This window comes from Empidonax traillii, unplaced genomic scaffold (assembly GCF_003031625.1).
Source record: "Empidonax traillii isolate 1590-97213 ecotype Southwest subspecies unplaced genomic scaffold, ASM303162v1 scaffold1029:size265143, whole genome shotgun sequence".
Lineage (NCBI taxonomy): Eukaryota > Metazoa > Chordata > Aves > Passeriformes > Tyrannidae > Empidonax > Empidonax traillii.
In genome coordinates this window covers 136,518-162,083 of record NW_020956222.1, presented here as the reverse complement: position 1 = coordinate 162,083, position 25,566 = coordinate 136,518, and the positions used below count along the sequence as shown (strand labels likewise).

General features: G+C 40.7%; 1 protein-coding gene across 2 annotated transcripts; it reads right to left on the bottom strand.

Annotated features, from left to right (window-relative positions):
- Positions 1-981: 981 nt before the first annotated feature.
- On the bottom strand, positions 982-25,156 carry LOC114068283 (ubiquilin-1-like). 2 transcript variants are annotated; one of them, XM_027904257.1, is made up of 11 exons: positions 24,998-25,156; positions 20,451-20,602; positions 11,056-11,171; positions 9,681-9,943; positions 8,728-8,886; positions 7,831-8,071; positions 7,176-7,318; positions 6,019-6,102; positions 4,146-4,261; positions 2,835-3,003; positions 982-1,134 (listed from the first exon to the last, which is right to left on the bottom strand). In XM_027904257.1, exons 1-11 carry the CDS (start codon positions 25,154-25,156, stop codon positions 982-984), a joined length of 1,755 nt encoding a protein of 584 aa, XP_027760058.1. The 2 variants fall into 2 exon arrangements, with proteins under 2 accessions (XP_027760058.1, XP_027760059.1); XM_027904258.1 differs by lacking the exon at positions 6,019-6,102.
- Positions 25,157-25,566: the final 410 nt, after the last annotated feature.

Here is a 25,566-nt window from a genome sequence, read left to right as displayed (position 1 = left end):
GAGAGGTAACTACCAATAAAAACTCAAGAGATATACAGTATTTTTTTACATGGTGGTTAAAATAATTAGAATATTGCATGACAGTGGCTAAAAGTAATGCTTCCAAATAAAAATCATAATGCTTGTTAGAATCTCAATGGAACAAGCCAAAATGCCTTAGAAACATTTTCAGAGCACAAGGCAGTGCTCCTTTAATTTGCACAAAGGTAATTTACAAATAATCTGTAACAATGTTGCAGTGAGACAATGTTACAGTGCAAGTTTCTTTATGGCTAGATAAAGATATAACTAGAACAGCAATTCAAATATATTTTAAATTAACTTGCCTAAGCATTTTTTCTGAGATGTTTACGTAATATGCTGGAAGATTCTACACTAAACCCCATGTCTTACTACTTTTTCTTTTCCATGGCCTTTTTTGGTTACTTAAAATTTCATTCTATTGCAATGTGTAAATTTATATAAATGAGATGTCTCCATTGTATATGTCGTGTTTATACTTCATACAAATAAAAGCAAAAATGGTAGATTACTCAAAGTGGTATAAATCTTACAGCAATTTTCTAGCAGAAAAAATACATGCCTAAATCACCATAAGCAGCACTGGTACCCACATATTATAGCTTTCAATTGTTTCCTTTTGAATTTGTATCCTACATAAATTACTACTGAAGGCTAATGGTTTAGTAGTAAATAAATTGGACAGTTGCAAGTTTAACAAAACCTGCTTAATCAACTGTGAAAGCTGATATTGTTAAAAAAAATTAAGAAATAATGAAGAACAAAAGTGATGCACACAACAACTGAGTGAAAACGCATCAATTCCCTATTTGAAGAAAACTACTACACTTGACCTTAAAATGCATGACTTAGTTATAACAAGGCAAACACAAGAGTCAGAATGAAATAAAACAACTGTTTTAAAGATTTAAGAGCTGTTATCAAAAATAAATTACATTTTTTCAAGCTAAAGAAACAGTGCTATGAAAGCTGAGCACCAAGCAGTCTTTCAATAGCCGCACTGATATCTCCTCCTGTTGCTATTAGAGCTTGTAAGTTTGCTTCATGGTTCAAAAAGCCCATTGCACTCAGCTGCTCCAGTTGTTGCTGAAATCTAACTTCTGGATTTTGTAACTGCTAAGAAAAAAAATCTCAAGCTATAAAAGCATAATACATATTTGGCAAAGTACAGGATTTAAACATAGTTGGTTCAGAACCACTTCTTGTCTTTATTAATTTTGAATGCATCTTTTCCAAATTCCCCAAATTTCATTCACAACTGAATTGCTGATCAAACAAGTCAGATTAGCCTCAAATTTTAAGAGTATCTTCACTTATGTGACATTTCTGAACTACAAGCACAGCTGCTTGTTTGATTAAAAAGGAACACTTACATTTGATAAATGTGTCCCAAGAATAGGTTGTTAATGCATGTGCAGACTTTTTTTTTTTTTTTTTATGAATGAATCTAATATAGTAGTGTGGAATAGAAAATTTTTGAGAATGTCACTGTAGGCAACAGTGAATATGGTAGGCTTTTTTTCTTCCTTGACATAAAAGTTACCTCTTAAATGCTCCAAGTATTTGTTGACTAACTTTGCCAAAATTCTAGTTAAAAAGTTCAGCCTAAGGCAAAGTGACAGCTGTGCTTTATGAGTTGATCTTGCTCAAATAAATTGCTCATAAACTAATGGCAAAATTATGAATAATCTCAGTTGTATCCTCTTCATCTCAGAGACATTTGTGAAATAGAACAATTATATGAAAATATACTTTAGGTATATATACTTTAGGTATATAAGGTCAGAGTAATACTGAGAAGCCACTTTTTGAAATGTGTGAGACAGTTTACATATCAACACAAGATTTTTGCACCTACTGCTATTTTCCTTTTGTTCTACCTTAAGTTTCATCCATTGAGAAATTCCTATCAGTATTTAAAAACTGCATATACTTCCGAACTAATAAAATGCAAACATACTGGCTGAAATCTAAACCAAATAGAATGCTGAATTGGTAGCATAGGATCTAGAATGATAAATATCTATGAGAACATGGCTTTCTATAGCTATTCTTACCACCACTTTCTCATAGTTACAAAAAGTAACATTTTTCTGTGAGATCAGCAAGCTGAACTGCCTTATTCTGTGGCAACAGAGGAGGTAAGAACAGGACTGTCCCTTTTATCAGCAGTCTGCCGTTACACTGGATATGTATCACAATGTAATGGTTCTGTTTCACAAAGCTGCCACCTTTGCTTGATTTATGGACCTCTCCAGAAAGCCTAAATCCCACTTGGTATGTTAACACAATGTACATTGTGCAATCTGAACCTGCAGGATGTCAGGGAAGCATGCTACAAATTCAGGCCCCAAATAACCTGAGCTACAACCAGCAACACAAAGTACAGAGATAATGATGTTCAGTATGTTCTTTTCTTGTCTGAGCCCACATTTCAGTTGCCAGGGAACCTGCCCTCCCTTTAACACCTTAATCTCCCTTCTTTCCAGGCATTTCAGAAACTCAAGGGTATGAAGATAGGTGTATCTATCAATCAACCATTCAGAGGACACTTTTACTCACATGTGATGTTTTCCCAGCATTTATTTGCACAGCTAGAACATCACTTTTAATCTTCCTCTGCTCTCCTTTGACCAGAAGCATTCTGTTTGTTTACTGTGGGGAAAGGGGTGTGTGTGTGGATGGCGGGGAGGGCTGTGTGTGGGGAGTGTCTGTGTGTCTTTCTCACTGGATATTTAAAAAACCTCAAACAAACAAAAACTCCACCAACCACACAGACATAGATCACGCCAGAATACAGTGATCTACTTTACCTGAGCATTTGCACCAGCAAGTGCCTGCAACATTTGTTGGACAAACTGCTGGTGACCAGGATCAGTGGCCCCTGATGTTGGGCTTGTATTTTCACTGGGAATTGAACTAGGTACAGTGGACCCTGTAGGAGCTCCAGTGCTTCCCAATCCACCTAAACCAGGATTGAATCTGCACAAATGACAGAGAAATACATCACTAAAGTAAAAAAATGGCTTAGTTGTAATCTCTTCCCATAAGATGTAATTACTAAGTAAAAATTCTGTCAAATAAAAAATGGATGACAACTTAAGTACTAAAACAAGACCATAGACCATTGCTTAAAAGTGTCTTGCAAACAAAAGTGTATGTCCTAGTTTTGCTTGCAGGTGCCGAGAACAGGGGGGAGCCTAGAACTCTGTGGGCATGGCTAGGTTGCTATTTGACATCACCCACTTCATTACTGGAGGGCATGGCTTTGGAGGGAAGAAAAAATGAATGTACACTGGAAGCAGCACCATTTTATTCAATCTTTGCTTCGGGGAAGTTGCTGGGACCAGCCTTGTGGACCCTATCCTGCTGCTGCCATCCGTCCCTTCCCATTCCCTTGGGAAGAAAGCAACTCCAAGCATCAAACACAGCTAAACCCAGCGGAGCACATGCGTGCGCCAATGCTGGAAGCAGCCGTGGGGAACGAAGCAGTGGCGAACCAAGATGAGAGGAGCTGAGCCTGAGCACAGCGGAGCAGAGTGGTCTGAAGCAGCAGTGCCGTGTGGGATGAAACAAGTGGATTGGAGTGGTCTTGGAAGTGGGTGGCGCAATGCAGACAATCCAGCTTTTTTGGGGTTTGTCCAGCATTGTTTCTTGTTGTCTCAGGTTTGGGAATGGGAAATGCTAGTTGTGGGAACATCCGCCATCTCGTCTTTGTCTCAGCGGCCATGTGGAACTGAGTCAAGGTGGTGAACACCTTTTGTGTGTAAAAAACCTTCTCTTTTGTATACTTGTGTTATTAATATTGTTGCTGCTACTTTGCGTTTCTTATTCCACTGTTGTTTGTTTTCAGTAAATTGTTATCTCAACCCATAGTCTCTGCCTTTGTCCCTCTCTCACTAGAGGAAGGGGAGCGGTTTATTTGGAGTTTAATTCCCAGATGTTTTTTTAAACCACCACAGTGTGACAGATTCTAAAACAAGTTGAGTGAAACTAAAAAATGCAAGAGGAACAGTCTGTAAAAACTGGATAAACCTCTATATGTTAAAAAGAAAGACAAAAGCTGACAAAAACACAAACACAAGAGAAAAGTTCTTGTATAAATTTGTATGACCAATTCTTACCCTGGTATAAGTCCTGGTGCTTCCATTGCTAATGTCTGCAAGCCCTGCTGAATCTGTAGCAAAGCCTGCATTGCTCTAGGGTTTGACATAGCTGATAACGTGTCAGGATTCTGCATCTAAAAACAGGAAACTCATAATTGAATAATATGCAGATATTCAAAGTTGATCTTTATCACGAGATGTTTTATAGAATCTGATATCCTTTCAGAACTTGCTGTTTTTCAACTCTGTATTTGAATATTTACATTAAATCCTTCAGATTGGGTTTTTTTGAGAAAACTTTCACAGGAGATGATGAATGAGCTCTCTAGACTCCTTTTAAATAAGGAGAACATAAGGAAAAGTATTTCTCATTATTTTTTCTAGTAGACTTTATCATCTTCCAAAGCCGTAGGAGTTTGTTAGTTCAACATAATTCTAAATTAGTCTCCTATATCATAATACTGGTAAACAACAGGGCTGAATACAGTGAAACCTAAAAAGGTATCTAATACAGAAAGTTATAAAACATCTTTTTCTATCTAAATTCAGACTACAGCTATTTGATAATTTGTGCACATGTTCCTATCTGTAGTGTCATCAACATCTACTCTGCAAAACATACTAGCAAACATAATATTCAAGAACCCTCATCCTTTGATGATAAGGACACACGCCTAGTAGATGAAAAGAAGGCAGTGGATGCAGTCACCAGCAGTGTTCTTCAGGGCTCAATTCTAGGGCCAGTTCTGTTCAACATATTTATCAGCAATCTGGATGCAAGAATTGAGCACACCATTAGAAAGTGTGCTGGTGATACTAAATTGTGAGGTGCTTGTGACTCTCGTGAGGGACAAGAGGCCTTGCAGAGGGATCTAGATAGATTGGAGCATCAGACAATCATCAATGGCGTGAAATTCATGTTATTTATTTTACTCATAACACTGCCTACATGCAATGAGATCTTGGCAGTACACATTTACTTTGAATTGTAAAGAGTGCCTAATGATAGAACTCATACACTGGATTCAATTTTTAATTCCTAAAAATTTTGCTTAGTCCTATTAAAAGGACACAGTCCTTGTATACACTGTGACAGCTAAGATAAAGCAAATAGTGGGGCTGCAACCACAATAGTGTAAGAGGGAAAGTTGGTGGCAAGGCAATCTTTAGAGGCAAACATCTTCAGAACTCACTTCACTTCTTTTGAATTAGCTTATGACTTGCATCTTTCAAGGCATGCTGTAAGATCTCTTTACCCCAAAGAATCAGGGCAGGGTGGAGGAAGTATGAGAAAAGTACCGTTAAAGTTTATCTTAGTAGTGGGAAAAGGAATAATATTTTTTCTTTATTTCGCAAAAGAAATCATGTGGGAAACAGGTTATCTCTGGCTGGTGGGCAGTAAGAACAAGTCATTACTTCTAAGCAAAGGCACAAGAGCAAATCAAAGCAGACAAAAACATCCACTCCACTAAAAGCCAGATTTAACTTTTGAAAGGGATGGAGAGATAAATCAAGCATTTAATTATCAAGGGATGTAGGGACAGAAAGTTTAAACGCGGAAGATATATAGAAATATTCGAGGAGGAAAAAGAATTTTGCTCAAGGAGATTTTTGCTGCTTCTGCTCTTTCGCCCACTGCATGATTTAGCAGTGTATTTAGGGTTTCCAACTTCAGAATAAACTTTTCCTTAATATCCTAGCTGTGGTTTGGTCATCTGGGTTTACCTGTGTGCATATCAATTCTTACATGGGATAATACAACTCAGTGTCTAAAGCTAATGAGAATACAGAACGTAGTTTTAAGTGAAATCAAGGAAAGGCAGAAGTTCATTGCAAAAATTGCTCACTGAATTTCAGACATTAATTAACAAGACTTAGTATCTCATCTTACTTGTTGAAGGAAAGTAGGAAGCTGTCGTCTCATTTGCTCCTGAAGTTGAGAATTTCCAGCAAATAAAGGATTATTCAACATCATCTATGGGCCAAAAATATTTAACATCATGGATCAAGCAGTAGATCAAAAAGTAAATACTAGAGTGGATTTTAAGACAACTATTCACCATATACAAATCAGATAACAAGATAACAAGATAATAGCCTATGATAACCTCAGAGTAATTATCTCCTTTGGCCAAAACTTGTTCTGAAACAATGAACCACCACCCTGAGAACTGACTGAAATAATTGGTGGTGTGGCTGTTGTTTTTTTGTTGTTTGGTTTTTTCTTTGTTTGGGTTTTTTGTATCTTTTCTTTATTTATTTTTGGGTGTAGTTTTTGTTGTGGGGTTTTTTTGGGGTGGCGTTAAACTTCTGCAGTGAATCCTTGCCAGATACTCACCAAAGCAACCTCAGTTATGCAACATATGCCTTTTCTAGTCAACCTCCACTACTGATGTGATGGCTTCCCTGTAAATATTGTTTGCAAAAAGCCTGGGATGTTTCCATTTAACTGTTTAGTATACAAAATAATATTATCTCAGGTCAAGATTTGATTTTGGATATTATTGCTGTAAGTAAAATTGGAAAGCACTTCTACAATACCATTTATAAAACAGCAGTATAAGCACTTTCATTGCAAGCAAGGATCACAGGTGAGAAAGGAAAACCAGAATAACAGTTAGATATGGCACCAAATCCTTCCCCTCTACTTCTGTCCTCCCAAGCTAAGGTAGATATTTATTTACTAGTAGATCTACCTTAATTTATAATTAAAGCATTTGTTTTGTTTAACTGGTTCTTATGCTAGGCCACAAAATTATAGGGCTGTATGAAACATACACAAACACAATTTGTTACAAGAAAATGCCTGACATGATGTCCAACGACAAATTGAAGAAACTTACTGCAACAGATTGCTAAAGGTAACTAGGTAATAATTTCAATAAGTCAGACATTAACATAATTTAAAAACTGGACCATTTGCAACAAACAGATTATTGTTGAGAAGTTAGCACGGTTATTCTGTATTGAAAATATAACTGTATGATAAATTCAACTCCTTTTTTCACTTCAGTGTATACAACTCATTCCTACATAAAAAGCATTTACCTGTATTGCAAGATCAGGATTCTGGCTCAATGACTGCATCATGCTTCTCATATAGGGTGCAGACAACATATTTTGCATAAGTTGTGGATTTTCTGTTATCTGCTGGAACAAGCTCTGCATTCCTGGTGTGTTGAACATACCAACTTAAAAAAAAAAAAAAGTAAAAGGTCACTTTAGTAAAAACCTTGACTATAATCAAATTAATTAGACTGCCTAGAACTGGGATACAACTGTGTGGTTTTGTTTTGATTGTTGTTTTTAATGAGCTTTAGCCCCTTAAATACATCTCAATGTGGTTCTGCTTACACAGATGCATCTGCCCTAGAAACAAAATAAGCCAGAGGTCATATCCAACAAGCAATCAGGCTAAGTATCTACAATATTAACTGTTTTCCTGTTTGTCTCCAAACAGAAAAAAATATTATCATTCATGTACAGATTCCCTACTTTTATTTTAAGGCAGTACACAAGTATCGTTAGCACTCTTGGTTTACTTTTCATGATTGTTTTCCCACAGAGGACTTTGACACTAGTTAAATATTCTATGGAAATTAACAGTAACACAAACTTTTAATCAAAACATCTCTAATAACAAAATATTTTCACCTAACTCCTGAATATTTGCCAATATATACAAGTACAATAACAGACACACCTCCTAGTCCAGATCCCAAATTTGGTATAGTTGAGCTCTGTCCCATACTAGCAGAGGTGTTATTTCTGACATTACTATTGCCACTGTTCTCACCACTGGTGCTGGTACTTGTGGAAATCTGAGAGCTGGACTGAGGAGCCCAGGGATTTGGTAAAGGATCTCTATTTTCTGTACGAGATGGCTGACTGTCCCCTCCTGATGATTCATTGCTTACTAAGGAAGCAAATGGGTTACCTCCAAACTACAGGAGAAAGAAACACATTATCTATTAGTCAACTATATTTAAGTCTGCTAGAAATGGTAAGTTATGGTAATCAATTATAATCACCATCCTAAAATAAGCCACTGTAAATATTCTGAAAAGATACCAACATTGAAAGAGATATTATCGCCAACAAGAAAAAAAAAGTTAATTACACTTCATTTAAATGCAGCATATGCTACTACACTAGTACTTTGATCACAGTAAGATTATATCTTGCATAGTGGTTTTCAACTTAGAAAAATTTCAAAGCCTTTTTTCTTCCCACCTTAGGTTCCAAGTTATACACTCTTCATTTTTCCTGAACCTCAGTAACTTTGTAAGTCCAAGAATTAAATATAAATTTAGAACATATATGAGAAAAATTTATTAACATTAAAATAGCTTATCAAACTCACATAACAATCTTTATCCCTTCAAGTTTAAAAGAGCATAGGAACAAACTACACATTGACTTCAAGCTTCAAGAAATTAAGTTTTGTCAAGTACACGTTTGAAAAGTGACATTATTTATCTTCTTTCATATTTGAAAATAATCCAAAAAACAACCCACAAAGCCACACAAAAAACAAACAAAGCCCCAACAACCAACTAAAACCCACTTAGTTTCAGTGGCCCCTACAATCATTTCTCACCTGTTCCTGAGCTGCATTCAACATTGGCTCCTGAATATCTGTGTACATACGTCGCAAGGCATTGTAGCCACCTGGTATGCTTTCAAGGTTGCTCAAGGCTCGGTCTTGGTTTCGCATCATTTCCTGCATCATTGCAGGGTTTCTAGCAAGTTCTAGTGTCTAATGAAATAGAACATGTAATTTGTATTCATAAAAAAATCCATTCTAAAGTGAAAACATCGCCATTTAGCAGTACCTCAGTCACTAATGTCTAACTCCATTTGAAATTAAGATTAAAGCCAAATCAAGACATCATCTTGAGTGAGAGGGGAGTCAATAGAATTTTGTATTTAGACAACATTCTGCCACAACTGTCAATGTGCTAGCTGAATCACAATGCATTGACTAAACAGAAGAAAAAACTCTTGAATGTACCATCCTGTTCTTTCTTGTCTCATCTCAACAGAATATGTTTCTCCCATTTCTAACCTCAGTACAGCATGCATCTTGAAAAACAAATACCTACATTTTCCAAAGCCTCCACTTGTTTCTTGATGCCCTCTGTCACATTGGGCACATATTACATAACTTCAGAAGCAATCAGAAGTACCCATAGTTACATAAACTGGAAATAAGCAGTACTTTGGAGAATTATTACTTTAAAGTAAACTCACTGTCGACTAGACAACAGAAGTTTTCAAGTGGCATTCGACTCAACTCAGAATATATGATTATATAGTCTTCAGCATCTTTCAAAACTATGCTGTTTTTTTTTTAATTATCAGCTAATTTCAGACACCAGCAACTAGAAAAAAACCCCATCTATTTCCTATAGTAACCTTTTACAGATTGTCTAACAAGCCTAAATTCCTCAACAATATTTCAGCACTCATGTAAGCATGTCCAATTCTTGCTCTTTTATTCCCAGTTATAATATAATCAAAGGTCATGACCTTAGAGCTCTTTCTACATACCTGTCTCATTATATCCGGATTATTCAGCATGTGACCGATTTCTGGATTTCTCTGTACCAGTTGCTGCATTTGAGGGTTAGCCATAATTAACTGTCTCATCAGGTCAGGATTTGAAAGCATGCTCTGAACAAACGGATTTTCCATTATCTGAACCATCATTTCTGGGTTGGACATAAGTTGTCGTTGCATCTGACTTTGCAACTCTGAAAAGTTTGATGCATTTAAACCCAGGCTACTCAGGCCTGTCAAACCTCCAAGGTCACCTTTAAGGTGAAAGGAAAAAAATTAAACTTTCATCTTCTAATATATTTCTAAAGACATCCAGGTTCTTTTTAAGTACGAAATACATAAACATAACCCACGCTTCAAAATAGTGAAATTCAATGGAAATTCTATCTTTGCAAGGCTGTTAAGGAGTCTTTCACTAGGAGTTTGCTTCTGTATGCAATAAGACATCTAGAAATCCAAACTGCATCTGAAATATAACTTGTTAGAATTTTAACAGCTTTTCTTCTACTTTTCTGTAGCTGAGGTACAAGGGATGTTTGAGTTTTAAGGCCTCAGGTTAATTCCCAACACTTTCCAATACCTTTGTAATAATCATTTATAGAGACCACCACCATGAGGAATCTCTTAACATGATGCATACTATTCTAAACAAAAAGTAGAACTCTTCTTTTTGCTGATGCAACAAGAACTAATAATCCTTTAAATTCTCCTTTGCAGAGTTTAGCAAACAAAAGTTTCACATTTTTAGAAGGTACTAGACAGTCTGGAGGACTGTTTACAACTAAGAAAAGCAATTACTTAACGCAGTTTTCTGTTGTCTCATTTTTTTGTTTTTAAAAAGAAAGCAAACAAAGAGCATGAAGAACAAAATGTCGCAACTCTGAAAAAATATATTTTTAAATTAATAGACTTCTGTCTCTATTCCTGAAAAAGAAGACCAATAATTCAATCAGAACCTGAACAATACTGATTTGTAACATAGGAGTAACTTTGTTACTTCTGCTCCAAGTCATGATATTATGGGTCTAACTTCAGTACTCTCTTCAGGCCAATTCAAATGCACTGTTAAGGAGGGGAAGGAGACTGGAAGGAGTTTAATTACCTATAGTGCCAGAATACAAGATTAGTGGCACCTTATTACTGAAGATGAAACAGCACAAGCCCAAAGTTCTGTACATAAAAATTAAGGAAACAATTTACCTCTGATAACTTACTGATCAAAAACTTATTCCAACCAACATCATAGATTTTTGCAATCAGTAATCTTATAATTTTTTAAGTCCAGTTTACATTAGAATAAAGCTCCAGGGATACTTAAACCAAGATACCTAAGATAGCCACCATGTTATCTAACAAATATTCTTACCCAAGGCAAAAGAACTAATATTTGTTGAAGTTGGTGTTGAGGTATTACTGCTCGATATTGATGTGGTAGCAATACTGCCAGTGGTGTGTGTTTGTTGATCTGGATGGTCTTGTGATCTATAAAAAGAAGTTTATAAAAATTACAATTTTAACAAGGTGCAGTAAGTTGACCCCAGCTAGTTAAATCCCCACCCAGTTACAAATTAATTTTCCCCTCACCCCAGGCAGGATGGGCGAGAGAATCAGAATGGCAAAAGTGAGAAAAACTCATGGGTTGAGATAAAAACAGTCTAATAAGCAAATAAAAAAAAAAAAAAAACCGACCAATAGAATGAGAAAAGTGATGCAAAGACAATAACTCACCACCTCCCACCAGCAGACCATTGTCCAGCCAGTCTCTGAGTAACAACTACTTTGGAAAAGTTTCCCCTCAGTTTTATTGCTAAGCATGACATTAACTGGTATGCAATATCTTTGGTCAGCTTGGTTCAACTGTCCTAGCTGTGTCCCCTTCCCAACACTAGCCTACTCACTGGCCGTTGATGCTGTACAAGTACTGTTCAGCAATAGTTAAAACATCAGTGTGTTATCAATACTGTTAGGTCAAGAATCCAAAACACCTCACTATACAGGCTGCTATGAAGAAAGTAAAACTCCATCTGAACCAGATCCAGTACACAAGGTCTGGCATTTAATATAATAATGACATTTAATACAGGAATAGTATCATACTTGAGAATCCTAATTTACATTTTTTATTATTTCTAAAACCTCCACAAACTCTAGATGTCTTCCTGGCCAAACTCAAACAGAAAGTATACAGAGGTGGAAGCAAGGATGGGCAACCTGAGAGGAATACAAAGATATTGTCTGAGTCTCTCTTTCTTATATCGAGTTATGAAAGACAAAGCCCAAATGGGATTGAATTTGGCAAGGGATGTCAAAGACAACAAGAAGGGCTTCTATAAATACATAGGTAACAAAAAGAAGACTAGGGAAAACATGCAACCGCTGCTTAATGAGACATGGGACCTGGTTACACAGGACACCAGGACACAAAACAGGCTGAGGTACTGAATGCTGCATTTGCCTCAGTCTTTACTAGCAAGACTAGCTTTCAGGAAAACCAGGCCCTTGAGACCAGGGAAAAAGGTTTGAGCAAGGAAAATGTACCTTTGGTGGAAGAGGATCAGATCAGAGAATACTTAAGCAAACTGGACATGCATAAGTCCATGGGCCCTGATGGAATTCACCCATGAGGGCCAAAAGAGCCGGCAGATGTCATTGTGAGGCCACTCTTGATAATCTTTGATCGATCATGGTTACTGGGAGTAGTGTCCGAAGACTGGACAAAAGCAAATACCACTCCTATCTTGAAGAAGGGCAAGGAGGAGGACCCAGAAAACTACTGGTCAGCCAGCCTCACCTCGTGTCATAGTTCTGATTTCAGCAAGGAATTTTTCTTTCCCTTCCTTCCTGTGTGTGTGCTCTGTGTGATGGGCCATCAGGTGAAACAAAAGAATCGGCAGGGTTTAGTAATGGCCAAGAGATCAGTCTCCTTGACAACAAAGGGGGGGGGGCTGGTGTGTGGCTGGAAGGAGGTGGGGCGGGGTGTCAGCTCAGTCTCTCGACCCGGAGGGGAGCGGCTGTGGGCTGCAGACACTGACGGGGGTTTCTTTGCCTCTTTCCTGTCAGAGGGGAGTTTTTGCTGCTGCTCTCGGCTCAGCTGTTACTGGCTGCAGGCCCTGCTTACAATGGACCCTAATCAGCTGAAGTTTGTGAGTTTTCTTCCATTGGGAGAACTTTCTGTTTTATTGCTGTTGGTTTTCCTTCCCCTTCTTCCCCCCCCCCCCCCCCCCCCCCCCCCCCCCCCCGCGGCAGCCAAGGATCTTACAGCGCCGCCTGGTGACAGGCACTGGACACTACAAGTTCTGCACCTTCAGTAACCCAACAGTGCCACCTGGTGAATGGTATAGGACATTACAAATTTTGCATCTCCAGTGACCCGACGGCACCCCCTGCTGACTGTGGCTGGAACTGCACTAAAGGGTGCTGAAAATTGAACTATTTAAATTTTCCTTTTGTCGGTTTATCGGTTTTGTTCTTGAAGGGGATTATTGGTGGGTATAGGAGTATTGCTTGGTTGTTTTGCTTGGTTTTTTTCGTGTTCCTGTTAATACACACATACCTTTTAATAAAGGGCTGTTATTTTTTTTTTGTTTTCCCTTTTCCATAATTTGTTTTCCTTCAATCAGAGCCTCTTAATTTCGGATTTATAATTGCTTAGAAAAAAAAGTTTGGGTCTTTTCTCCTAACCCATCCTCAGCAAAAGACCCTTGTCCCATTTAAACTGGGACACCTCGATGCCCAGGAAGGTGATGGAGCAGCTAATTCTGGAAACCATTTCCAGACAAATGAAGGCCAAGAAAGCCATCAGGAATAGTCAGCATGGATTCACCAAATGGAAGTCATGCTTGACCAACTTGATAACCTTCTGTGATGAAGTGACTGGCCCTGTAGATGAGGGGAAAACCGTGGACTTCTACCTGGACTTCATGAAGACTTTCAACAGTGTCTTCCATAGCATCCTCATAGAGAAACTGAAGAAATAGGGGCAGGATGAAAAGAATGGAAAACTGGCCAGTGACTAACAGTGGACCCTAGTGGTTCTGTTTAACATCTTCATTAATGGTCTGGATGATGGGGCAGAGTATACCCTCTACAAGCTTGTAGACAATTCAGAACTGGGAGAAGTAGCTGATATGCCATAAGGTCATGCTGCCATCCAGAGAGAACTTGATAGGCTGCAGAAATGGGTTGACAGGAACCTCATGAAATTCAACAAGGGGAAGTGATGCAAAGTCCTGTACCTGGAAAGGAACAATCCCTAGGCACCAACATAGGATGAGGACCACCCAGCTGGAAAGCAGGTTGGTAGAAAAGGCCCTAGGTCTTGGTGGACACAAGGGTGAACATGACCCAGCACTGTGCCCTGATCAAAATCAGCAACTTCTTGCCCTGTACTGGGGCTTGGCCTGTGCCTACGGAGCCACAGTTCAGTACTCTCAGAGGATTGTAGTGGAGGCAAGGACCCAAACTGCTCTGGAGGACACTATGGCTGAGATAGGGACTCAAACCACAACAAATATAGTATTTGCCCCAGTAGTGAAAAGAAAAAAATGGATAAGGCAAGCTACAGGTCCATATTGATTATAAGGGAGGAAGAAGAAGGAAAAGAAGGAGAAGAAGGAGAAGAAGGAGAAGAAGGAGGAGAAGAAGGAGAAGAAGGAGAAGAAGGAGGGGAGGGAGCAGATCAAGAAGCTGGTCCATCAACAAAGAAATCAAAAGGAGTGAGACAAATCTAACAGGAAACTGAAGTCAGCAAGTCCTTGACCTCATCAGAACTTCAAGACATGTGGAAAGATTACAGCTGCCAGGCAGGTGAGTGGATTACTACCTGGCTGCTTCAATGCTGGGATAACAGGGCTGATAGTCAGTAACTAGAAGGGCATGAAGCCCAATAGCTGGGATCCCTTGCTAGAGATCGGGAAATTGAAAGAGGAATTGGAAAAGAAAGAACAATTTGCAGTCTTTGGAGACAGCTCCTCTCAGGCATGAGGGCAAGGTATCCATTCAAGGAAGATCTAATGAACTCCCCAGGAAAGTGTACCATGGCAGATGAAGTTATCCAGTACTTGAGAGAATTAGCAGTGCTGGAAATCATCTATAGTAACCTGAGAAGTGATAACACCCCTAAAGATCCAGAGGATGTTCCTTGCATGATGGCCATGTGAAGGAATGTGGTTCAAAGCACCTCTGCATCATATTCCAATAGCCTGGTAGCATTATATTACCCGAAGATGGATGCACCAACTGTAGAGGTGACATCCTCCTGGCTCCAAAACTTAGAAGAAACTCTGTGAACTTCCTCATTCCCACGGGCCAGCACCTCAGCTCTCAGGGACAACCCAAGAGACTGGTCCTCTCCTGTCCCAGTCAGGGGGAAAGGAACCCCCAAGAGCAGGCCACGTAGTGAACTCTGGTTCTTTCTGCGTGACCAGAGGGAAGATATGAAGAAGTGGGATGGTGAACTCACCTTTAAGCTGGAAGCCCAGGTACATGAATTAAGAGGGAAGAGAACTTTTAAGAAGGGGTCACCCAAGAAAGCTGTCCATGTAGTTGCTGCAGAAACCCAGGAAAGCAATCAGCGACCTCCCAGACATAAAGGGACTGAAATCAACTCCTTTGATCCTGGTGGGGGGACTTCTGATCTGGCATCACAAAGGTCAGACAGTGAATACTCTGACCAGGAACAGGAATAGAGGTTCCTTGCCTTTGGCCAAGAGAAAGAAAGGGATGACTGGACATACTGGACTGTGTGGATTCAATGGCCTGGCACATAGGATCCACAGAGGTATAGAACTTTGGTGGATACTGGAGCACAGTGCACACTGATGCCATAAAGGCACAGAAGTGCAGAACCCATCTGGATCTCTGGAGTGACAGGGGAATGCCAGGAGTTGTCTTTAGTAGTGGTTGAAGTTTAACAGGGGCCAAGTGGGAAAAGCACCCCATTGTGACTGGCCCAGAGGCCCCTTGTATCCTTGGCATTGACTACCTCAGGAGGGGAGACTTCAAAGATCCAAAGGGGTATCAATGGGCTTTTGGTGTAGCTACTGTGGCTACAGAGAAGATCAAACAATTATCTATCCTGCCTGGCCTCTCATAAGATCCTTCCATCATGGGATTGCTGCAAGTCGAAGACCAACAAGTGGAAATTGCTACCAGAACAGTGCACTGATGGCAATATCGCACCGAGACTCCATAACTCCCATCCATGTGCTAATTCGTTGACTGAAGAGGCAAGGAGTGATCAGCAGGACCTGATCACCCATTAACAGTCCCATATGGCCAGTGCAAAAGTCTAATGGGGAATGAAGGCTGACAGTGGACTACTGTGGCCTGAAAGAAGTCATGCCACCTCTGAGTGCTTCTGTGCAGGACATGCTGGAACTTCAATTTGATCTAGAGTCAAAAGCAGCCGAGAGGTGCCGCAATTGGCATTGCTAATGCATTTTTCTCCATCCCTCCGGCAACAGAGTGCAGACCACAGTTTGTCTTCACTTGGAGGGATGTCCAGTATACCTGGAATCAACTGCCCTGGGGTGGAAACATAGCCCGACCATCTGCCATGGACTGATCCAGACTGCACTGGAACAGGGGGAAGTTCTGGAACACCTGCAATATATTGATGATATCATTGTGTGGGGCAAGACAGCAGAAGAAGTTTTTGAGAAAGGGAGGAAAATAATCCAAATTCTTCTGAAAACTGGTTTTGCCATAAAACAAAGTAAGGTAAAGGGAGCTGCATGGGAGATCCAGTTCTTGGGAATAAAATGGCAGGATGGATGCCGTCATGTGCCTATGGATGTGGTGAACAAAATAGCGACTATGTCTCCACCTCTGGCAGAGAACATCAGGTGAAACCCAAGGTTGACCATTAGGGTTTGAGAGCCGGGGTTATCGAGGATCAGAAGCCCACTACATGTCAACTGAAAAGGAGACATTAGCAGCCTATGAGGGGGTTCGAGCCGCCTCAGAAGTCACTAAGACAGAAGCTTGTCTCCTCTTGGCACCATGATTGCCTGTGCTACACTGGATGTTCAAAGGGAACATCCCCTTGACACATCATGAAACCAGTGCTACATGGAGTAAGTAGGTAGCTTTGATTACACAATGAGACCGAATGGGAAAACCCCATTTCCCCAGGAATCCTGGAAGAGATTATGGACTGGCCAGAAGGCAGAGATTTTAGCGCATGGCCTGAAGAGGTGACTCATGCCCAAGAAGAACCATCAAATAACGAGTTACCAGAAAATGAAAGAAACTACGCTCTGTTTATTGATGGATCTTGCCGTGTGGTAGGAAACTATACGAGGTGGAAAGCTGCTGTGTGGAGTCCTACACAATGGGTTGTTGAGGCTGCTGAAGAAGAGGGTGAGTCAAGCCAATTTGCAGAAGTGAAAGCCATCCAACTAGCCCTAAAGATTGCTGAATGAGAAAGGTGGCCTGTACTGTTTCTCTACACTGACTCCTGGATGGTGGCTAATGTCCTATGAGTGTGGCTACAGCAATGGAAGAAGACCAATTGGTAATGCAGGGGTAAACCCAGATGGGCTGCTGCATTGTGGCAGGACATTGCTGCACAGGTGGAAAATATGACGCTGAAGGTGTGTCACATTGATGCTCACATGCCCAAAAGTTGTGCCACTGAAGAACATCAGAACAATGAGCAGGTGGATAAGGCTGCCAAGACTGGAATAGCTCAGGTAGACTTAGACTGGGAGCAGAAGGGCAAGCTATTTATAGCCCTATGGGCCCATGAAACATCTGGACATCTAGGAAGAGATGCGACATACAGATGGGCTCATGATTGAGGGGTGAACCTGACCATGGAGGCCATCACACAGGTTATTCAGGAATGTGAAACACTGGTGGCAATCAAGTGGGTCATGAGAGTAAAATCTCCCTGAAACAGAGGGCAGTGTCTGGGTTTCCAATATGAGGAGGCCTGGCAAATTGACTACATTGGACCACAGCCATGAACACGCCAGGGCAAAAGCTACAGACTCACCATAGTGGAGGCAACAACTGGCTGGCTGGAAACATATCCTGTAAACCAGGCCACTGCTTGAAACACCATCTTAGACCTCAAGAGGCACATTCTGTGGTGACATGGGACCCCAGAGAGAATTGAATCAGATAATGGGACTCACTTTCAGAATAATCTTATAAGCTCTTGGGCAAAGAAACACAGCATCAAGTGGATCTATCACATCCCTTATCACCCATAAGCCTCTGGGAAGATTGAGAGATATAGTGGACTGTTGAAGACTATGTTAGGAGCGTTAGGTAATCATGGAAGCATTGGCAGGCAAATTTAGCTGAAGCCACTTGGCTGGTCAACACTAGGGGATCTGCCAACCACCCTGGTCCTGCCCAAACAAAACTCCTACATACTGTGGGAGGAGATAAGGTCCCTGTACTACATGTGGGGAAGTGGTTGGGGAAGTCGGTGTGGGTTTCCCCTCCCATGAGAAAAGGCAAACCCATTTGTGGGATTGTCTTTGCTCAGGGACCAGGGTATACCTGATGGGTAATGTGGGAGGATGGGGAGACCTGGTGTGTGCTTCAAGGAGATTTAACCTTGTGGGAAAAATAATCTGTGGTTTAAGTCGTATGTTGCAGGAAGTAAAGTAGCAGGACAGTGAAGAACAAATTTTGCGAGGAGGAAGAAGAGTGTGACAATGACCTGAGCCAGGCTGGTGTCAGTGCCCGATGACCAATTATGTTGCTTCTCCTGTCCTGAGTACCCATCCTGATGAAATGGAGCCCAAGGTCTGGAGGGGTGGAAGAAGGCCATAAAATGGAAAAAATAATATCTGTGAAACTATGGGAGATAGTCAGAAGATATATATATATATATATATTATGTGGGATCTGAGTAAGGCGCAAATGGTATGGAATAAGGGGTGGAGATTGTGTTGGGTCTGGCTGAGCTGGAGTTCATTTCCCCATAGCAGCCCTCACAGTGCTGTGCTTTACATTGATAGCTAGAAGGGTGTTGATAACACACCAGTGTTTTGGCTACTGCTGAGCACAGCACCAGTAGTGTAACATTTCTTCCCCAATCAAGGGCAAGATTCTGGGAGGGGACACAACCAGGCCAGCTGATCCAAACTAACTAAATGGATATTCCATACCATATGATATCAGCTCAGATATAAAAGCTAAGGAAAGGAGCAGGAAGGGGGGCATTCATTGTTTCCAACGGCTGCCTGCTAAAAAAACATTACATGAGCTGAAGCCCTTCTTCTTGGGAAGTGGCCAGATATCGCTGCTGATGGGAAGTAGAATATTAATCCTATTATTTTTCACTTTGCTTTTGTGTGTGCAAACTTTTGCTTTAATAAACTGCCTTATCCCAACCCACAAATTGTTTTCCATCTTATTCTCTCTCCCCTTTATGGCAGGGAAGGGGAGTGATAGAGCGGCTGGGTGGGCACCTGGCGTCCAGCCAAGGTCAACCTGCCACAGTTGCAAAGAAGGCAAATGGTATCCTGGGATGCATTAGGAGTGTTGTCAGCAGGTAGAGGGAGGTCATCCTTCCCCTCTACTCAGCACTGATGAGGCCACACCTGGAGTCCTGTGACTAGTTCTTGGCTACCTAGTACAAGCAAGACATGGACATACTAAAGGGAGTCCAACAAGGAGCCACAAAGATAATGAAAGGACTGGAACATCTCTTCTATGAGGAAAGGCTGAGAGAGCTGGGACTGTTTAGACTGGAGAAGAGAAGGCTCAGGGGAGATCTCATCAATGTATATAAATACCTGAAGGGAGGGTGCAAAGAGATGGAGCCAGGCTCTTGTCAGTGGTGCCCAGTGACAGGACCAGAGGCAACTGGCACAAATTGAAACATAGGAGGTTCTTTTCTGATCAGAAGGAAAGACTTTTTTTCTATTGTGAGGGTGACTGAGCACTGGAATAGGTTGCCCAGGGAGCTTGAGGAGTCCCCCTCCTTGGAGATGTTCAAAAGCCACCTGGACATGTTCTAGGGCAAATGGCTCTAGATGGCCCTGCTTGAGCAGGGGTGTTGGACCAGATGACCTTGAGAGTCCCTTTCAACCTCTATCATGCTGTGATTCTCAGATATCTATAATCTCATCACTTCTTCAGAACAGTAATTTCTAACACTAAGAAAATGGATGAGCATCACTGCAACTGTTAACATCTTTTTATACTATCCTTAAAGGAGAGAAGGCTACCAAGATCTATAATACAGGATCTATTCCATACCATACCGTTAGTAGGTCACCCCACTGAACATCAAATTTAGTTAAAGCCTTATTTTATCACTAGAATAATATCAGAAATTCAATATTCTTTAATACTGTAAGAGCAGTACACAAAGTTAATGCCATCATAAATTAGCACAAGCACTAGAGGCTGCTTGCCAATTTGTATGCTCACCACACCTGTCTACTGTAGGGGCATAAGCATGGATGCTACCACACAGTGAAACAGGGACTGTTCAGATTGTATTCAGACCGCTATTCTGCACCAACTACAACTAAGAAGCCAATTCAAGTGACTTAATAGTAATGGCTCAGTTTAGAAGACAACATTAACTTTCAAAAAGTGTATGCATGATATCTAGGGACACAACCGTACACATTTTGGGGTTGCTTCTCTTGTTTAATAGCAGGAGTATTTGCACTGTTTTTGAAAACATTTTAGTCAAACCTAGGTTTGCCCACCAGAAAGCTATCACATTAGAAATTTTTTTTACTACTTTGAGGTAAAAATAAGATTGTTCATCATCAGTCAGGTTACCTGTTTTGCATTTTGATGACCAGGTGAACAGTGAGTCCATCATGAATCCCATGTTGAATCAAAGTATCTTGATCTTTTAAAATTTTTCCAGCAAATATCAAAACAAGTTGATCAGTGTGGGACTTGAAATGCTTAGAGATTTCTTCCTTGAACTAAACAAAAGTTAATATAATATAGTTATGTAATTGAATACTGAACTATTATTTTTTAAATAATTTGAGGAAGAACTATTTTGCTCACATTTATTATATTAATCCACTTCCACAATATGTTTTGCTTTATACAACCTAGAAACATGCTATTGAAACAATCCATTGCTGACATGCTGGGAATGCAACAAAACATTATGTTAATTCAGTTCAAATTTGTACAGATACTGAAAGGAGCAGTATCCTTTCTTCTTGGACATATTATTGCTACCTTTCACGTGTCAAAACTAGCAATCCTTTACACGCAGTCAAAAATTATTTCTTGGGTCACTCTGCTCTCTCATCCAACTCATGACAGCTACATAAAATGTGCTTCCAGCCCAGGGCATAGTGAACAGACACATAGTTCAGCTGATCGTGAAATCATACCTTGATTAAAACAACCAAACCCAGAAAAGCAATTATTTCCTCCTGCCTTCTTAACCAATAACAACCATGTTATGCTTTGACTGACTTCTTACTCAGATTCATTATTCTACATGAAAGTACTCTCACAGAAAAAAAAAAAATATAGAAAGGCAAATATAAGAAAATCAAATAAATTTGTTCAACGTGACTAGTCAGTAGACTACATGTTTCTGAACAGATCTTAGGCATTTGGAAAATCATCCAGAAGTTAACAATATTTAACATTTTTCAAGTAGTACAGTCAACTTGAGTTTTAAAAGAATCGTATTCGAAACATCCTAGTGAACTCTCATACAGGAACTCCAAACATTTATCTTGCAATGACTTATTATTAAATAATTATATAAGATCACAGGTTGAGATAAGAACAATTTACTGGAAATGGTAACGAGATTTAAAAAAAAAATAGTAACAGCAACAATATTAAAAACAAAGTGTACAAAAAAGAGAGAGTGAGTCACATGCAAAATGCTCACTGCAGAGCCTGGCCCAGCCCGACCGCAGCCACACTATCCTGATTGGAAGAGACCCCTTCTCCCTGGAAGGTTCCCTTCCCTCCACCACCAGCAATGATGAGAGGGGATATAGAATAACCTCTGGGTTCTCGCCATGCCCCCTTATGGCTACTGCAAAAATTAACCCTGTCCTGGTGTAGTGGGTTTCTGTGGCTGGGTTTTGGTAATGGGGAGGCTACAGGGGTGGCTTCTGTTAGAAGATGCTAGAAGCTTCTCCTGTCTGGTGGAGCCAATGCCAGCCAGCTCCAGGACGGGCTTCCTGCTGCTGTCCAAGGCTAAGCCAATTAGGAATGATAGTAACGCCTCCATGATAACATATTTAAGAACAGAAAGTTATTGCACAGATGAAAATTGCAGCCAGGGAAGAGCGGAGTAAGAACATGGGAACAACAAAGTAGACACCAAGGTCAGTGCAGAAGGAGGGGGAGGAGGTTCTCCAGATGCTGGAGCTGAGGCCCCTGTAGCCCATGGTTAAGACCATGGTGAAGCAGGCTGTCACCCTGCAGCCCATGGAGTATCATCAGGGTACAGAGACCCACCTGCAGCCCACGGAGGAGCCTATGCTGGAGCCTCTGAAGGAGGCTGTGACCCTGTGGGAAGCCCATGACAGAGCAGGGTCCTACAAGGGACCTGCAGCCTGTGGAGAGGAGCCCACACTGGAGCAGGTTTTTCCTGGGTAGGACTTGAGGCCCTATGGGGGACCCATGCTGGAGCAGCTCATTCATGAAGGACTGCACCCCATGGCGAACTGACCCATGGGACAGCAGTTTTGTGAAGAACTGTTGCCTGTGGTATGGACTCATGCCAGAGAGGATTGTGAAGGACTGTCTCACATGGGAGAGATCCCACAGGAAACAACAACTGACCATAACCCCCATTCCCCATCCCCCTACACCACTGGGGGCGAGAAGAGAGAACTTGGGAAAGAGGGAGGCACGGTGGGGAAAGGCATTGTTTTATTTTACTTCTCATTATCCTGAGCTAGTCTCCTGCATATTGGGACTTCAAACTAGCAGACTTATAGGTATTCATCTTTACTTACCATGAATAGAAGTCTTTGTACAGAGCAGTGTATGGGCCTGCAAGTTCAGTATCATACCAAGTCAAGAAAGCAAATATTTGGTCCTTGTCCTAATACTGAACCAAGCTGTGCTCAACATAATCTAATAAGTTCCATGGAAAATAAAAACTGATGGGAGGCACTTACAATAAACTGACCTCCCAGAGCAGTTTGGTACTTGAGGGTTATTTTCCATTCTAACCTACATAACTGCCTGTTCTTAGAGACCCAACATAGGATCAGCAATAACAAACCCTTTGTTACTGAAGTCTTCTAACATAGGAAAATCTTCCTCAAATTTGAACTGTTGCAAACCTGACTTACATCAGTGGAGCAACATAAAATACACTTTGTGTAGCCCTAAATTTAGGCCAGATAACCCAAAATATTTATCTAAAAGATTTAGGGTTGTTTGTTTTGTTTTGCTGTATTCTGAAGTGACTGTAAACAAAACCAAGTCACTAAGTGATATTATTAGCTACAGGAACACACAGCAAACTAAAAGCTATTAGGTTGTATGAATTTAGACCTTTCCTCCCCTCCAATAGGGCAGACATTGTCAGCTTGCCTATACCAACAGAACAATCCACCTGTTGATCCCATATGCATTTGAACAGATGCTCAATTTGTTTATCTGAGGCTAATCTATTTTCAGGGCTGGCTCTAGAAACCTCACATCTATTGTTATTATGCCAATATATTGTTATTATGCAACATAATGCTTTTTATTAGCAACAGCTTATTTTGACTGTTTAAGAAATACAGCAAATACTAGTCACACTACAGTCTTGCATATTTTTTGTACTAGCTGTAACTTTGTGCAGAAATAAAAGCAAATGGTGGACCTACAGGGGCAGTAGCAGTCTTACTTCAGAGGAAAATTCAACTGCATATCTAATCTGTTAATATCAGCTCAAAGGGACACCAAGACAATATTTAAAGTTTAAGATATCTACAAACAGTGAAGATATTTTAAAAGTAATATGTTCTATTAATCACTTAATTTTTTATTAGTTTTTTCAGTAAAAAAATATGGTTTTGTTAGCTTGCATAACTATTTCAGTTTTTAAGACAACCATCTATTAGAAAAACCTGATATTCATATTGCGATTCACATTTGAAATCATGCTGTTAGATATATTATGAATTTACATCTTAAATTAATTTAGTTACAATTCCTGAAGTCCCCAATATTATTGCAATCAAACTGCTTTTCAGGTCAAATGTGATCTTTACATTAGAACTAGCATATTATATAAAAAACCAAAATGCAACTACAAAGAATTTTAAAATTAGGTGGCACACCCTGGCTAGAAGATCACTCAGAGCTTTTTAACTCACGTTTTGTATTCCCCTCCTGAAAACAAATTCTTCTGACTCATCAGCAATTAACAATGTAAAGCTCCATTTCAATACATTTCAATTTCACTCTTAGATATGTAATCATCTTTGTGAGGTTCGCAGTTATCAACTGCACAAAAAAATAACATGATGTCAAGCTGTACACACTCACTGAGAAATTTTATAGAAAATGAAGTAAGCTCTGAATATCCTTCAGGGACCTTCACCTTTTCAAGTATTTTAGCATAGCAATATCTACATCCTTCACAAGTAGGAGAGAGTGGCTTGACCACACCTTTCCTATGATTTGTAGCCTCCCAGCCTAAACTAATTAAATCCTGGTAAATACTCCCATGGAAGGCCTCAGTAGGTGCCACTGTTTCTCTCGAAACAAAGGTACAATGAGATACTAACTTTCCTAGAAACTCAAAGCAAAGACCCTAACAATTCAGAGTAATCAGACACTACTACATTGAAGCACGGCAGAAGCTGTGCTTTATTTGTAGTGGAAGTTTCGTACAGTCTAAAGACGTGGCTTTTCTAAAATTAGGATATCATTGCCATAGCCTACTTGCTGTTTCTAAAGCAAATATTAGATCAAGATAGTTAACACTATAGCACCGCCACATAGGTGACTACATGTTTTCTACAGTTGTACTAGTTAGCCAGCGAGCCTCCTATTGCCAGACCGAGTCATTTCAGCAGGGCAACTCAGAATTATGAAACGAGCTACGTCCACCTCCCAGGCCGGCTCTCAGAATCACAAAAGGGAGGAGCCGCGGAGGAGACGACGCAGAAGGTTTCTTCACCACTCCCAATAGCCTGTTAGCAGCGGCCCTCCACAAGGCCGGGCCAGCCCCGATACTCGCCCAACAGCACTGACAACAGCTCAGATAAGCAGAAGCTGCTTTGTCATCGCGAAGGGCCTTCACCCTCCAGCATGGGAGGTGGAAACCACAGGCCAAGGCTCTTGCCCCTGGCCGCATTCCCCACCCACCGCCCCCACCCCCTCACCTGTTGGATGCTGCTGGTCTCGGACACAGCGAACTCTTCCTTCTCCTTGGGAGTCTTCACCGTGATTTTGATGATCCGCGGTTCGGCAGCAGCGAAGTCCTGAGCGGAGGACTCAGAAGAGCTGTGGGCCTCCGCAGAACTGTCCGCACTATCCGACATGGCAGGTAGGGCCCGACTCGCTCCAACCACACAGTTCCAGGCGAGTCCTCCGCGCCGCGGCCTCAGTCCTAAAGCGGCGAACAGAAACAACCCAACTCAGCCGCGGCGCGCACTGATGACGATCCGAACCAGGGAAGTTACTAGAAAGGGGGAGCTGTCTACCCGGGCGTGAGTTCACCTACGGCGCGCTTGCGCGCTAGGGGCAATAGTTGGAAGATTTTAAATCTGAAAAAGAGACAGTAACAAATAATTCCTTAAACAGCCATATGGAAGTTTTAAATTTATTTTCGATATAGTCAGGTGACTTCAGTACTCTGAAGATCCAAACAAATACAATTAAATGTTATTATCAGTTTTAGAATATTAAAGTGTTGATGTCCTACATATAATTACACAAGTAATACTTGTTT

Excerpts from the sequence above, each read along its gene's own strand:
- LOC114068283 (XM_027904257.1), bottom strand. The coding sequence starts at position 25,156 with ATGTCGGATAGTGCGGACAGTTCTGCGGAGGCCCACAGCTCTTCTGAG. Across the intron at positions 20,603-24,997 it reads AGACCAGCAGCATCCAACAG|TTCAAGGAAGAAATCTCTAA; the intron begins GTGAGGGGGTGG and ends ACTTTTGTTTAG. Across the intron at positions 1,135-2,834 it reads TTGCTGGTGCAAATGCTCAG|TTACAAAATCCAGAAGTTAG; the intron begins GTAAAGTAGATC and ends TTTTCTTAGCAG.